Genomic DNA, 16,452 nt, shown 5'->3' with positions numbered 1-16,452 from the left:
CAGTTTTCAGTTTTTCATGCTTAAATGCTGCTCAAAATTATGAATGAGGTACATTCATTTAGTTTGATCCAAAGAGAGTTGTTGTCATGTTTCCCTACATGTGAACTGGATGGTTTTTCTCTCAATGAGAAACATCATGTAAGTATTTTGTTGTATTATTTAGGACAGAATTGGGTCACTGTCTATACCTGCCTGGTTCACAGAAACATAGAAATTCCACCACTGTCCTGATCCTATATATCTATAAAAACAGCCCCTCTATAGTCACCGTTGTGGCCAACAGATGACTGGATTTAATGTTGTGTAATTGCAGATAATTGGGTGCCAGTGAGCAGACACCCCACCCACCTTACCACCCACCACCTCTGACCTGCTGTGAAGTGAAACGTTGCCGGATCGAGTCCTGCGCCCCACCGAGGGGTTGTGCACGTTGTCAAGAGAATACGAGGAAATAACAAGGAACCGCAAACAACAAGGGTGTGTGGAATAACAGGAAAACGTTGGAATGCGCTGACTCAAGACGGGAAATGTAAGGAAAAACGAGAAATAAGGACGTAGTGCTTCGCTCCCGCTGCCGCGGTTCCGGAGGATCGTTCACCGGAGATGCTGCATCTCTTTACCCGCTGCTATCGGCTCACAATATGTGCAGTCTCCTCAGCTGCATCCCGGTGTGATTAACGTGTGTCGGGTGGAAGATAATGTGGCAACAGACAAGAGGCAGAACATGTTGACTGAACGTTCAGTTTAGAAGCTTTTCCCTGAGCACCGAGAGGATTTTTGCGCGCAGCCCTCTTCAGTCGCATCACTGCCGACTTCTGTTAGACGCAAAGGAGGAAAAAAAAAAAAAAAAAAAAAAAGAAAAAGACACACTTGATATTTTCCTCACTGTTAAATTATTAAAGAGTATCTGTTCCTCAAGCTCAACATATGCTGGGGTCTTTGTCTTACATCGTCCGTACATGGTTTTAAAGCCAGGCTGGAAGTGGCGGTGACACGGATGAAAGCCGATGGCCAGGCGTCCCAAATATCCTCAGAAGGGGGATGCAGCCTAAAATAACCCCTGTGTCAAATGGTAAGAGCAGATTTGTGACCAGAAATCGGTGCACTTGCTCAGATTTGCAGTGCAGATTTCTGTGGGTTTGTATTTGCCTGTATAGCCTAACCCGGTGGTGATTTATCCCTGCAGCTTTCCGCACATCGCAAGCCGAGAGAGCACTGAATCTGCGACACGTAGGGCTTCTCCTGAGACTGCCCCCCCTCCTGTCCCCTCACCACCCGGAGCCCGGACACCGGCGACTTTTTAATGGCTTTTGTGTTCAGAAGATGGAGGGTTTTACTGGTGCTGAACGTGCTCGCGGTTGCCGGGTTCATGACTTTCTGGGCCAAGTGCAACACACGCAGCGTCCAAGCCGCCGGTCCGGGGGCTCCGGCTGATGGGAAGAGGCCCCGGGGCAACGGGACGGCGCAGGGGCCCAGCATCAGCCATGAGGTGCTCCTGAAGAGGCTCAGCTCGCTGGAGGACGTGGTGTACAGGCAGTTAAACGGTGAGGAGCCCCGTAACATTTCAGCTGAAATAACATGTCAACCTGATTTCTGTCAAGGAATCTGTAAAAGACAGAAAAGTCAATGCTGTCTGACTTTTCCTTGATTTACTCCAGGGGCTGTCACATGAAAATAGAGTAATGAGTGTAAGGCTTTTAAATTTGCCCTCCAGATTGTCTGTTGTCTTGAAGAGCCAATTGCTGGGTCTTGCACACTCCTCACTTTATTATTTTTTTTTTTAATAATAATTGGGCATGCTTAATGAGATTGTGCACTCTGCTAGAAAATCTAAATGCACTCAACTGACCTTTAAAGAAAATATCACTACACCTGTGTGGTAACTTTGTAATAGAGATGAACAATGAATTGTTAGTTCAAATCATTTTAATATTGAATGCCAACACAAGTGTCAAACTTGGTTATAAATAAATGACGGGATTAGGAGAGCCTTTCCCTGCAACAATGCCAAGTAAAAACATGTTTTTCTTAATTATTGCCTGTCGGGACAAGGGCTTCTCCCAGAGAGGTATGAGGTCAGAGTCGACTCCAGAGCCGGAGCTTTTAGAGATTCAGTGCCTCCAGGGTGCAGGATGTTTGCCACAGAGCTAATCACATTGAAGTACAGACACTTTAATCATTCTGCCACCCACAATACACCCAATCACTCCAAGAGGAATCTTCTTGTTCCCCTAATTTGTAGCAGTGAGAGATTTAATTATTCAATGGCATCTTGCAGCCGAGATCATTCATCATTAGATAAAGGTGTTTTTTTTCACCTCTGATTATGTGAATTACTGACCGAGGACAGAGTAGGAAGTCCTGTAAGCATAATTTACACATTTCTTTAAAAAAAAAAAAAAAAAAATCCTTATTGAAAATATTCTATGAAGTTGCTCCAAAGTTGTTATACTATGAATTCAGCTCAGAAGTTCACCTGCTTTGACAGCCACTGACTACATACTGTAAATTCATGGGACTTTGGAGCTGCGATGGCAACGCAGGCTACCAGCTGTGGGCCACAGACTACCAGCTGTGGGCCACAGACTACCAGCTGTGGGCCACAGACTACCAGCTGTGCACCACAGACTACCAGCTGTGTACCACAGACTACCAGCTGTTGGCCACAGACTACCAGCTGTGCACCACAGACTACCAGCTGTGTACCACAGACTACCAGCTGTGGGCCACAGACTAAAAGCTGTGGGCCACAGACTAAAAGCTGTGGGCCACAGACTACCAGCTGTGGGCCACAGGCTACCAGCTGTTGGCCACAGGCTACCAGCTGTGGTACCTGACATGTAATCTTCTCTTGTTTGCTTCGCTCAGGTCTGTCCAAATCTCTGGGCCTGATCGAAGGCTTCGGGGGTCGAGGAAAAGGCGGCCTCCCTGCCACGCTGTCGCCGGCTGAGGACAACGACGCTAAATACCTGAGGGAAAAGTACGGCTATAATGCCTACCTCAGTGACAGAATCTCTCTGGATCGCACCATACCGGACCATCGGCCGAGCAAGTGAGTCCATGTCAAGAGGTTTTGAGTTATCCAATCTGAGTTTCCCACCCACAGTGACAAATTAGATGGATGAAATGTAATCTGTGGTCTCGACACTATTACAAAATGCTTTTAAATAATTAAGCAGCGAGGTCTGTTTCCATAAATAGTGTCCTTGTTTTTCTGAATAATGCAGACCTCACTGACTTTTAATTGGAACACGGACTTCGGAAAACAAACAACTGTTCAACACGTGTTGAACTGTTGAAATACAGTGTGCACAGTTAGATGTAAAAGTTTAGGCAAATTATATATTTTGTTGATGTATAAACTGAAAAGTAAATGCAACTGCTGCATGTTAAAAAACAACCTGTACTCAAATGTTAATGGACCGTTGTTATTGATTTTTATCAACTTGTTTATATGGCACTGTTATTGTGGCATGTCACGACTCAGCACACTCCTCCTTTCATAGACATCACAGCGTGGAAATGTTTGGAAATTTGATCCACTTTCACTTCAAGTTCTGAGATATCTATTGGTTGTCTTGCACACATAAAATCTTTTAATATCTCCCAACAGATGTTCACTGATGTTTACATCAGGAGACTGTGACGGCCATTCAAGCTTCAGTTTGTGTTTTTTTATGTAGTTTATTTGCAGGTCTGCTTTGGTCCTGTTGTACAATTTAGCCTCTTTTATTACACTCTCTCAGATCTGCTGGTATTTAGTAGAAATCACCTTTTCTATCCGTGTCACACGTCACAATATATTCACCCCCATGTTTCACAGATGACAAGGTGTTCTTCAGCAAATGCTGCTCCTTTATTCTCTGAACAAACATTTGGTTATTGTGGCCAACGCATTCAGTTTCATTATATTGCAGTTACAAGAGTCCAAAACAACGTCTGTCTGTCTGTCTCTGTGGATCTGAACGTTGCTTTGCCTCCTTCAGATGTAGACCTTTGGGACGAAGGTGCAGATAAGATTAATGACTTGTTTGTGCATCAATGCTACACCGTGAAACAGTTCATCATCATTCCTTCGACAGCTGAACCTTCCTGCTGCTCGTTTACAGCCGTATTAAAGTGTCACTTTGCTTTTCTTACCACAGGGGTTATATTTTAAATGTCATTTCATTTAAAAAAATTTAAAAAAAAAAATCAACAAAATGTGTCCTTTTCCCTGTGCAGTTGTCACGCTAATTTACGCAGAGCACTGACATTGCACTTGCATTAGCTGATTGGCATCACTGCTTTATTCATGCTTCACAGTAACTGGATTATTCACAGCTGTGTGGCAATCAGCGGCCTCTTCATATGTAATTATGTTCATGCAGGTGTAAAGCACGGCCATTACGACCTGACACTTCTCACTATGATGGTGCAGCTCCAGAGCTCAGCTCTCAACACCAGACCAACGTTGTCTGGATCCCATATAGTTTTCATAACAATGTTTGCATTTCTTCAGAGAATATTTGCTCTTCCATCAGAATCCTCGTTGCCGTTTAGTGAAAAGCATTTTTTTTCGGTGCTGTGAGCTCAACAAATAGGATTTTATTAACCTCTACTGCAAACAGAAACCTCAGAGATAGAAATCTCACAACCAAAAACCTGCATGTAGCAGCGTAGAAGAAAAGTTTTACGCATTGAGAAGTTTGTGTGAAATGTTTGGTTTGGTGGCTCCTTTCATTGCATCACTCTCCTGTCATAGAGCACATAAATCACCTGTAGTGCACCTCACCTGCTCCTTTTAATCTGTATCACTCTCAGCCTCACTCTCATACTTGATGAAGTTGCACTGTCATGCTAGCTATCGATCTGCAGCCATCGCATGCATCGGCAAACAGGCCCAACAAGCTGTGCTGTGCTGCACGTGTGTGTGTGTGTGTGTGTGTGTGTGTGTGTGTGTGTGTGTGTGTGTGTGTGTGTGTGTGTGTGTTGTTTTTTGCGTGGCGGGATCCGAATCCATCGCTCTCACTTGTCACTCGGGAGGTCTTTCATGTTGCCGGGATCAAAGTGGCATGCGAGGCGTGTCTGGGTGTGATGTCTTCAGGCTTAGCAGCAGCATGTCAGCTGAAGTCTGAGGAGTCGACTGTGTTTGACTGAACGTCTATTTTAACTGCAAAAAACGGACGTGGTGTTGAAAACGTGAGCGAGGAGGAGAGAACAGATATTCAGACTACAATTAGTATGAAGAAGAAACATGGCTGGTCTTTGTAAAGTGAGGAGTTCACTCTGTCATATATGTAATCATCCTCCTTCTGCTATAAACGGGTTACGCCGAGTGCTCCATCCTCACTGGCCTGAGCTCTTATTGCCATGAGTGCTGTAGCTTCTCTTTCTTGCTACAGTACAAACACACATCCCCGATGTAAGTATGAGCTTTTAAATACGCTCTGCTCAGTGCGGCTCTTTGGTCTTCAAACAGTTCCTTTTCTGCAGCTGTATGTCCTTTTGTTACCAACAAAACTCCCTCAATTCTTTGAATGAAGCGTCTTTGAATGATTTTTTTTTTTTTGCACATACATACTCCATTATCATGTTTGTAATACTTATAATTATCCATCCAACATCATGCATTTTAATGAAACCACTGGATTTATCAAAGGATTACTTGCGATAAACATTTCCTTTTACACGGGGAGTAAGATTACTGAGAAATGAGGCAAGAATAGGAAGGTGTTTCCACACATGCTAAACTTAGAGACAAAGTCTCACCCCACCGGTTTCCTCTTTGTTAGAGCTGTTAAAAAAAACCTGTAAAACTAAGCGGTGAAGAAACTAATTTTCGAAAGCAAAAAAAAAGTCCACGTGATTCGAGCTGAAGAAGAAGCAGGACGTGCTTTTGTTTTTTCAGCCCCATTGAACAAGATGTCAGCTGCTTCGTGGAGGCGCCTCGGTCTTTTACAGCAAAATCCAGAAAGCCTACATTCACGAGGTTTTACTTGACAGATGGTGTGGTGTGTTTGCATGTGTTTCTGCAGATGTAGAAAGGTCAGCTACCAGAGAGACCTCCCCCAGATCTCCCTCATCTTCATCTTCGTCAATGAAGCTCTGTCTGTGATCCTGCGCTCGGTCCACTCAGCTGTCAATCACACTCCGGCTCACCTGCTCAAAGAGATCATCCTGGTGGACGACAACAGCGACGACGGTCAGTGGAGATGAACCATTTTTTCTTTCCCTCCGTAATCCTTAACGGTGGCTTTCCTTTTCATTCTAATCTTAGATATTAAAAGAAATACAGCATTCGCCCGTAAAGGCCAATGAAGAGAAAACGGGGGTGAAAGAAGTTTCCCGGCGGACCTTCTGGTTGGAAACATGTGACAGTAACAAACTAAACTTCAAGTACTAATCATTCAGATTCCCAGTCATTATTATCTCCCATTTTCTTTACATCAAATATTCTAAAAGTGACAGTAGAGTTAGAGAAATAAAGGATATTGGTCGGTTAATATATTATGAGGGTATTAATATTTGAATTGTTTTTTGCTCTGTTTTCCTCTGTCAGCATCAGAGATGTGACTTTTCAGATAGATGCACGAGATTTCACTACTTCTGATAGTTTTGATCCTTTTCCTTCAACATCACTTACTGTGATTACTGATTGCACTTCGATATTTTGCTAATTTTCCAAAGGAGATGTGCAGAAGTTAAAAAGACATCGGTTGCCACGACGAGGGAATGAGTGTCTCCTTGACAAAAGCTGCGGCCATTGCTTTTGAGGAGTCGCGTTTGCTGAGTTGACTGATGGTGTCAGATCTTTGCGGGGCAGATAGAGGCCGAGTGCACAATCGGATGTCACGGGGGAGGGGGAGGGGGGGGAGATGTCTCTGTCTTATTTATTGGGCTGCCGAGCCGAGATGAGAGGGGGGAGGAGGGGGGGGGGAGGAGGTAGGGGGAGGGATGCAACCGGGCAAAGTGAAAAAAGAGAGAGGAGGCACGAGAAAGCCAAACAGGCGTTGGAGAGAAGTGAAGAAGGCTGAAGGGTTTGAAAAAAAGGGAAACAGACGAGGGAGCATCAGAGAACGAAGACGAGTCGAAGAGAGCAAACCAGGCTATTAGAGAGAGTGGTAGAGAGAGAGGGGGGGGGGAGGGAGGGAGAGAGGGAGAGGGACGGAGAGGGAGGGAGAGAGAGGGAGGGAGAGGGAGGGAGGGAGGGAGAGAGAAGGAGGGAGGGAGAGAGGGAGGGAGGGAGAGAGAGGGAGGGAGAGGGAGGGAGGGAGAGAGAAGGAGGGAGGGAGAGAGAGAGAGAGAGAGAGGGAGAGAGAGAGAGAGGGAGGGAGGGAGAGAGAGAGAGAGAGAGGGAGAGAGAGAGGCACTAAGATAAATGAGATTGGACAGAGAGGAGGAGAGAGAGAGGAGGAGAGAGAGAGAGGAGGAGAGAGAGAGAGAGAGAGAGAGGGAGTGAGAGAGAGAGAGAGGGAGCGAGAGAAAGGAGGAGAGAGAGAGAGGGAGCGAGAGAGAGAGAGGAGGAGAGAGAGAGGGAGAGAGAGAGAGGAGGAGAGAGAGGAGGGAGGGAGAGAGGGAGGGAGAGGGAGGGAGAGAGAGGGAGGGAGAGGGAGGGAGGGAGAGAGAAGGAGGGAGGGAGAGAGAGAGAGAGAGAGAGAGAGGGAGGGAGGGAGAGAGAGAGAGAGAGAGGGGGAGAGAGGGAGGGAGAGAGAGAGAGAGAGGGAGGGAGGGAGAGAGAGAGGCACTAAGATAAATGAGATTGGACAGAGAGGAGAGAGAGAGAGGAGGAGAGAGAGAGAGGAGGAGAGAGAGAGAGAGAGGGAGTGAGAGAGAGAGAGAGGGAGCGAGAGAAAGGAGGAGAGAGAGAGAGGGAGCGAGAGAGAGAGAGGAGGAGAGAGAGAGGGAGAGAGAGAGAGGAGGAGAGAGAGGAGGGAGGGAGAGGGAGAGAGAGAGAGGAGGAGAGAGAGGAGGAGAGAGAGAGAGGAGAGAGAGAGAGACCAGGCGATGAATATCCGGAAGAGAAAGAAGATAAAATCGAACAGAATGGAAAGCAGAGATGGATAAGAAGGAAACGGGACGAAAGAGAGGAGACAGTCGAGGGCTTAAGGGATAAAGACGGCATTATCTAATTCATGTATTGTCAACAAATCCCACGACAACAGCCCAACCAACAATGTGAGCCGATGCTGTCTGACTGCCCGATCCTGTTCCACTCCCCACCCACATTTTTATTTTTTTTATTTTACAGGCAGTAAATCATCTCCTAAAAGAGTTTTAACAAATGGTATTGAAACAGGAAATAGAAAATGTGAATTAGAGCATTTGTTTTGGACTAGTTTTATTCCCGAGTCGTGTTTATTACAACTGTGCTCTTTGTTTTTGTAGTTTTTGCTGTTATTCCTGATCAGAAAAGCGACATTGTTAATTGATCTGATAAAGCAGCGACATCGTTTATTAGAAATCTAACAGCCACACAGATTCAGAGGATTAGGAAAATAAAAAAATAAAACAAAAGACTACCAGTAAACTGTCACCAAACTTGCATCACTCACTATTATGAGAGTTACTGGTGACATTAAAGGTTCTCACGTATCATACTTGGTGCTTTAGTTTGTGTTTCCAGCTGCAGGACGGCGCAAAGTAAACCGAACGGTCTGGTTTCATGTTCATGAAGGAGGACGTCGAACAGTTTTAGACAACATTAGGAGTTAGAACAAGAAACACAGAGCAAGAGAGCGGGAGAGTGACCTCCACCTCCACCCCCCCCCCACCACCACCACCACCACCCCTCTCTCACTTAACACTGCTGGTTGGCCGACAGCCGGCTATCCATCATAGAGGAGAAGACATTGCAGCGACACAGAGGGCAAGGCATGCAAACAAATAACACTCACCACGAGGCACCGTGGGCTTGTACACACTCCTCTGTGTGTGTGTGTGTGTGTGTGTGTGTGTGTGTGTGTGTGTGTGTGTGTGTGTGTGTGATGTGCGCCTGCGAGAGAGAAAACACAGCATAAGAAATCAAGTTTGTATTCCAGACTGTGTCAGTAAGACAGAAATAAAAGAGGCAGAGAGAGAAATAAGAAATAGAAGAACACAGAGAGCATGAGGAATGAGGATTTTTGTTGTTGTTGTTGTTGTTGTTGTTTGAGGGAATGTTTGTGACAAAGAGGAAGAAGGTTGTGAGCGTTCGGGTCCGAAGGGAAAAAGGCTGATGAGTTGAAGGAGAGATCAAAGGTGGATCAGCCGTTGTCGCTCAGGAAGCCACGAACTCCCTCCGGTGTTGTTGAGTCTGTTGATCCAAACAGAACCGCAGCGCTGACGTCCAGTGGGTTCGTGTCATCCGTGTATGTGTGCGTACTTTGTTTATCTTTCCTCATATACAACATCGCTCACGGTCTGCCAGTCCTCAGTAACGTGGCCTACGTTATTACAGTGTGGTCGAAGACCAGAGATAATTATCTGCTTTTCAGCAATGTAATGTGTGTTAGATGAGAGCTGGATTTATTGTTTCATTTTCTATTTTCTGACATGTAATCAATGAACGAACGCTGGGAAATGAGCCATACTTATTCTTTGGTTAATTTAATGATGCTTTCAATATTTTCTTTTTATAGTATTTAAAAAAAAAATATATAGTTTTGCAAAACAATCTAAACAAATGATTTACTATGAAGCCCGTAGTTTTCATAAATACGATTTTAATTAAACCCACTTTGAAGAGTGCATCAGTCACTCACTGATTTCAGTGAACCACGAACCCCAAACATGATTAGTTAAATGGATCGTCTGTTATGAATTATGAATAGTTCTGACTGATAAACAATGACCTTCATCTTTAGGAGGTCAGAGGTCACGGGCTGAACTTGCAGATCTCTCTCAGCGTTTCTAACCTGTGCTTTTGTTCGGCGTGTCATCTTTTTGTCACGTGGACTTCAGAGCAGCTGAAAGGACCGCTGGAGGAGTACGTGAACAAGCGCTACCCCGGTCTGGTGAAGATCGTGAGGAACCAGAAGAGAGAGGGGTTGATCCGGGCCAGGATCGAGGGCTGGAAGGTGGCCACCGCCGAGGTGACGGGATTCTTCGACGCCCACGTGGAGTTCACCCCATCGTGGTGAGTAGAGTGGATGAAACGTAGCTGTTGAGTTTTAAAAGAATGACACGAAGCGCTTTACAGATGAGAGGACGAAGAAAAGCTGAAGCGGTACAAAACCAACCGTCACGCTAGTTCACACCTCCGAAGTTTTCCGATGAGGAGAAGAGAAGGCTGAAGACTGTAAAATCTGGATTTTAAAGACCCGACAAGACAAATAACAAATAGGACAAGTAGATTTATTTGGAACTGTTTAAAAAAAAAAAAAAAAAAAAATGAAATGAAACCGATCTGGCCGAGATCTCAACTTATAAAACGCTGCTGCCGCATCATCCCGACACCTCCACACATATCCCACATATCGCTTCCCACTGCACACACATACCAAATATTTTTTTCATAAAATAAAATGAACATAAATCAGAGAATGCTTTTATTCATCATCGCTAAATAAAAATGCGCTGTCCGTCTTTTAGTTCGTCCTTGTGAAGTGTGTACATGCGTGTGTGTGTGTGTGTGTGTGTGTGTGTGTGTGTGTGTGTGTGTGTGTGTGTGTGTGTGTGTGTGTGTGTGTGTGTGTGTGTGTGTGTGTGTGTGTGTGCTCCTGTCAGGGCCGAGCCAGTTCTAGCCAGAATAAAAGAGGACCACACGAGGATCCTCTTGCCTTCCATCGACAACATCAAGCACGACACCTTCGAGGTGGAGCGCTACGAGAACTCGGGCCACGGCTACAACTGGGAGCTGTGGTGCATGTACATCAACCCGCCCAAACAGTGGTGGGACGACGGAGACATGTCTGCTCCCATCAGGCAAGCCAACTTCACCTGTATGAGCACACGCTGAAAGGAAGTCGGAACAGAAAGGGAGCAGATATATGTGTGGATTTACACGTACAAACACACAGGCCGACCTTCACCAGATTATTTTACTCCGTTCTTATTTCCCAGTTTTAATGGTGATGAGGTGAAAATAAGAAATAAGCTTCTTACTGAGACTCCCTCAAAGCAATTCTAAAAACTGACCGCCTTCAGTGCTGCAAATACAATTCACATGATTTATTAGCAATATTTGCATCAAATCTGTTTTTCATCCATTTATTTTAAATTCTAAATAAACGGAAGATTGAAACATGCAACACGTCACATTAACGTGCAGATTCACACGGTGCTCTTCTGCCTAATACATCAAACTATCCAAAACCACTTTCACACAGACGGATCCAAATACAAACAGTTCTAATTCACATTTACATATTTCATCTGGTGTTTTTGCTCACGGCAGGACTCCCGCCATGATCGGCTGCTCCTTCGTGGCTAACCGGGACTACTTCGGAGAGCTCGGTCTCCTGGACTCGGGCATGGATGTCTACGGAGGGGAGAACATCGAGCTGGGCATCAGGGTTTGTGTGTCACCCAGTTTCCTCTCGTTCCTCTTCCCTCTTCACCCCTGTAGGTTTAAGTGGAGCAGTGGCCACCGCAGTGTGGCACCGTTGATAAATGAGGCCCCATTAAGAGTCCCGGAGGACCGGTCCTGTGCTCACGGCAGGGCAATGGAGATAAATAGGTCACGTAGAGCAGGAAGGTTGGGGAGTTTGTTTCTATACATTTTAAGAGATTGGAGAGTCTGTTGTTGTTCTGCGCCGTTATTTTATCCTGAAAGACGGAAAGCTTTCAGTCGGACCAGATCAACTCTTTCTCACTTTGAATTGCTGAAGAGTTTCACCACGATTTAAGAAATGATTTGATATCAATTATAAATAAAATGACAATGTGAAGGGATTGCTTGTAGTGATATTTATCAGCCTAAAATTAAAACCCAACTCCACACCTGAAGAGCAGTTTTTATCTCTTTGTTTCCCAGCTTTCTCTGCTTCTTTTGCTTGTTCTGCCCCCTAGTGGCCGTAAATATGTCACCGTGAGCATTAAGTTCATGGTCTTGTGACACCTTCTCCCTGCAGGTGTGGCTGTGTGGAGGTAGTATGGAGGTGCTGCCTTGCTCCAGGGTGGCTCACATTGCTCGAATAAAGAAACCCTACCACAGTAACATCGCTTTCCACACGCGGCGTAACGCCCTGCGTGTTGCTGAGGTCTGGATGGATGAGTACAAGTCCAACGTCTACCTGGCCTGGAACATCCCCGTGGAGGTGAGAGAGGCCCACTGATGGGAGAACGGCAGGTTTTATCAGTCCTGTCTTATAATGCAAAGTTTACTACAGTGGATGTCCATCGGTAGGATGGACGTCTAAGCATTGATTAGTATGGTGTTATATCCGTAGTGCAGGCACACCAGGAAAATGTACATCTGTGTTCAAATAATCTGGATAAATATTTGTGGAAACATCGACTCTGTAAAGCGAACGCTTCCCGTAACGATTCCCGGTTCTCTTGCAGAACCACGGTATTGATTACGGAGACGTGTCCCAGAGGGTCGCGCTGAGGAAGAGTCTGCAGTGTAAGAGCTTCCAGTGGTACCTCGACAACGTTTACCCGGAGATGAGGAGGTACAACAACACGCAGTTCTACGGCGAGGTGAGTCGTCAGCTTGTGCGTCCACGGTTCCGGTGCATTTCCACTACTGGACCAAACCACTGGAAACAGATGAGTCAGACAAAATCCAGAGAGAGTTATACAAAAAATGAATTAAAAGATCTCAACCCCAGTTAGAAAAGTTAGAAAGCACTCAGAAAGCATATTCATGCACTCTCTCTCTCTACCAGAATTCTTCCTCTGCATCTGGATCCAGATCTTGAATCTAACACTGAAACGCGCCGGTAGCCACGTGTTGTTGTTTATTTTTAAACCCTCTTCAGGAATACTTGGACTTCGTACAAAGATGATTTGTGTGAAGTGAAACCGAGTGTGGTTTTCAAAGACGTTTCTTTTGTTCTTCAGATCCGCAACTCTAAAATAAGCCACCTGTGTATGGACCAGGGCATGAAGGAGAACCACACGGCCACCCTCCACCCCTGCCACGGGTGGGGTCCTCAGGTACGACGTCAACTCCGGATCCCGTCCGCTGATGTGATTTGCAGCCGTGTTTTCTCACACAGACTCGGCTCAAATCCTGTCAGGACAACAGTCCTGCCGTCAAAATAAAAATGTTTTCCGCGTCGCGCTTTTTGTGCCGAGTCAGCCGGCGTCAGCTGCCGAGCCTCGGGGCCCGCGGGCCTCTCTTTTAAGCTCGCAGTGGTAAACAGGCGCTTCGGGGAGAACGTTTTGGCTCCGCTCGTAAAATGCTATAAAAGCAAACAGAGCTAAAAATAATTTGTATTTCTGGTAATGAGAGCAGCATCACTCTCTTTTAAAGGAAATGTCGAGTTGCATTTTTGAAATTGTCAATATGACAACAACAAAATATGCTTCCATTTGTTTCTATTTTTATTATTGCAGCAGTTTGTCCAAGTTTAATGCAGGTGACTGTGGCTCGGAGTGTGTTGAGAAGCAGCAGTGACCTCTAGGGACCACAAGTGGGACTTTTTAAGTCCAAAATAGATCTACAACACCTGAGTTGTGTACTGCAGACACATGACAGTAACTCATGCATGTGTACCTACAACATTTCTGGAGAGTTTTTGACACCAGAGTCACTGAGAGAGGAAAAAGCACAACTTCAAGTTTTTAATGTGATGTTAGAAACTTCAGGTGACGTCATTTGGAGCCCATAAATCCTCCGGCTCTACTATCAGCTGTCAAAACCTTATTAGAGCTACAGACCTGTTTCATGTAAATGATGTGAGGAGATTCTTTCTCTCGGTTTTCATACGAGACGAACACAAAATTTATTTGTGCAAAGTCATTTTTGTATTTTAAGTGGGTTGGAGCGTTGCCGAGGCAACACAGTGATTTACACCGATAACACTGATTTACAGGAAACCTACGTTGTAGAGAACAAAGGCATGTTTTGGTTCTCAGCCCCATTTCTGTACAAAGAAAGCAAAAAAACAAAAAAAACTCGGCCTGCATTTTGTTTACGTGTGCCGTCTCCGTTTGCACTCAGTTAGGACGTTTCACCAAAGAGGGTCAGCTGTTCCTGGGTCCACTGGGCAGCACCGGGGAGGACACTCGCTGCGTCGTGGACGATCAGATCAGCAGCTTTCCTCAGCTCCTCAACTGTGACAAGGTGACCAACGTGAAGCAGAAAACGTGGCATTTTACTCAGGTAAGAAGTAAGAAACACATCCGGGTTCTTCTCCGAGCGTCCGTCTGTAAGACAAGCAGAAGGTCTCGTGACTTATGACGTGCGAGTGGAACAGGAGGGCTGAAATGAGATTCAACTTTTACCCTCGTAAGGCTATTTTTTTTTTTAACCAAGATGTACTTGATAAAATAGTTGTACTTAAAGGATTCGGTTGCAGCACCAATTGTCTGTTTATTGTCCAATTACACAAACTATTGAGCCATTCTCCCACAAGACAAATTGCCCCTCTGCCCTAATCTGGACGTTTATTTTTACTGAAGACGAAAACCCGTCGAGTCTTTTAGTTCCATCTGAGAATCTTTCAAAGCTTTCAGCTGTATTTGCTAAACGCGGCGAACCTTCAGCCACATCGATCCCGTCACAAAAGGCAGCGCCGAGTCCAGCAGACGCTGTTGGTTTCTGCAGTGGCTTTAATTCTGCTGGTGTTGCATATTTAGGTCAAGATTTATTTTGTGCCACTATTGACGCAACAGGTTTTTGTATTTATAATTAAAGATTAGAACCCTGTAAAGATGAAATGAGAAAACATCTGTGCACATCAGGCCGTCACCGTCGGTCCATCTGTGAAACCCGTTAAAGCCAGAATCCTGGAACTGCTCCTGCCTTGCAGAACGAATCGATCATAAACCGAGCCACGGGACGCTGTTTGGAGGTGGTGCCGGCTAACGTTTACTTCGGCCACCTGCTGGTCCTGCAGCCCTGCTCGGGGCAGAGGTGGACCATCAAGAACACCATGAAGCAATAGTCTACTGGCCAATTTCACCGGGAGCAATTGCACCAGAGGCCGTCGACAAGAGCCGTCACCTGACCTCAGCCTGGCCGGAGGACGGACGAGGACGCCGAGGCTCCTCATCTTCTCCAGGAGAGACTTCAGAGGACGTGGCATTAAAGAAATAGCAGCTGTGGAGACTTCAGCGAGGTTGCTTGGGAACATTTGTTGTTTTTTTGTTTTTTTTACAAAGTGGACATTCAAAATGATGCAAGTTTAGCATGAAGACCGTTTCTCTCTATTTCAATTTTACAAACTTTCGATGTGATGTTGCCATAATTCCTGTATGTGCCACTTCTCGAGGATGTTTTTAGGTTTAAGGATAGAGATTTAATCAACCAAAACTATGTTCTGTCTTATGTGGGGGGGGGGGGGGGGGGGAATAAGGTTTCTATCTTCATCCTCAAAATACTTTCTGTAATATTTCATTCTGTATCATGTCTTTGAAGATGTAAAAGAATAGAATATCTGGAATTACACTTTCTGTAATGTGCACTGATCAGAATGCATTCGTAGTTCAAATAGACACGGTCACTTGTTTTTGTTCCCACGTTTTCAGTGTAACATACATGAAAATGAAGAAGTACCGACTTATGACAGGCGTATATTTAACAGAATTAAACATAAAGGCCCAAATAATGATTTTTATGTTGTTCTTTCAGAAGTCTAGGCCCTGTAAATATTTATAACTTGAAGAAAAGACACAAACACGTATTACTTGGTGTGTTGAATCCTATTTTTTCAGTTCAGTTCTTCAATCACCTCAAAATTCACACTGTTAAGAGGGCTACTGGGATAAATCACACGTCACGGACATTTGACTTTTTCGTGGTCATTTTTACTCAAAGCATTCTGTAGCATCAGACGCACACATCTTGTAGCATGATTGTAAGTACTGTATGCACATGGGTACAAAGTTTGGTTGTGCCGAGTTGATTTACTCTCTTACCTGCCTGGTGCCATAAATACTGCCGACGGCCAAAACTATCGAAGCACTTTCTTTGGAGACGGAGACGGAGCTGCAGACGACGAGATGGAGATTGACTCTGGAATTGAAAAGTGCACAAGTCTATTAGCTGTGGAAATGCTTCAGGTCTTCGAGGCTGGATTTGTTGCCGTACTGAGATGTAAATGATGTCATGTAATTAAATGAATTCAGTGTTATCGGTTGGATTTTTGCTCCCAAGAATGTCTTCCAATAAACAGCTGGTTTCCTGGTTTGTGCAGGGTTACTGTTCTTGAGGACAGATTTACGTTATTTAAATTTTTAATAATTTAAATACAATGTCAAATTTAAAATGTCAGTAAATTTATTTGAATATTTTCTGTTTTTTATGCCCTTTAATTTTTAATTAAACCTGAGTTGAAGATCCAGTCATTATTGTGCAAAACTATCATAAGTTTAAAGACA

At 44.8% G+C, this 16,452-nt stretch overlaps 1 protein-coding gene across 1 annotated transcript; it reads left to right on the top strand.

Moving 5' to 3' along the window:
• The first annotated feature begins 345 nt into the window (after positions 1–345).
• galnt17 (polypeptide N-acetylgalactosaminyltransferase 17) lies at positions 346–15,406 on the top strand. The gene is made up of 12 exons (XM_069161157.1): positions 346–1,072; positions 1,187–1,544; positions 2,869–3,052; positions 6,018–6,184; positions 9,922–10,096; positions 10,687–10,884; positions 11,357–11,474; positions 12,033–12,218; positions 12,466–12,603; positions 12,967–13,062; positions 14,072–14,233; positions 14,883–15,406. Exons 2-12 carry the CDS (start codon positions 1,304–1,306, stop codon positions 15,015–15,017), a joined length of 1,800 nt encoding a protein of 599 aa, XP_069017258.1. The 5' UTR covers positions 346–1,072; positions 1,187–1,303; the 3' UTR covers positions 15,018–15,406.
• The last annotated feature ends 1,046 nt before the right edge of the window (positions 15,407–16,452 follow it).

The sequence above is a fragment of the Embiotoca jacksoni genome, unplaced genomic scaffold (assembly GCF_022577435.1).
Source record: "Embiotoca jacksoni isolate LCO1_2020_lvr unplaced genomic scaffold, fEmbJac1.0.p SCAF_28, whole genome shotgun sequence".
Taxonomy (NCBI): Eukaryota; Metazoa; Chordata; class Actinopteri; family Embiotocidae; genus Embiotoca; species Embiotoca jacksoni.
The sequence above is the reverse complement of the archived record's forward strand: the minus strand, read 5'-3'. Positions and strand labels throughout refer to the sequence as shown.

What these genes read in the sequence shown, in the direction of transcription:
- galnt17 (XM_069161157.1), top strand. Translation starts at nt 1,304, where the DNA reads ATGGCTTTTGTGTTCAGAAGATGGAGGGTTTTACTGGTGCTGAACGTG. An exon ending in GGTGTACAGGCAGTTAAACG is followed by an intron (nt 1,545 to 2,868) that starts GTGAGGAGCCCC and finishes TGCTTCGCTCAG; the next exon opens with GTCTGTCCAAATCTCTGGGC. An exon ending in GTGGAGTTCACCCCATCGTG is followed by an intron (nt 10,097 to 10,686) that starts GTGAGTAGAGTG and finishes TGCTCCTGTCAG; the next exon opens with GGCCGAGCCAGTTCTAGCCA.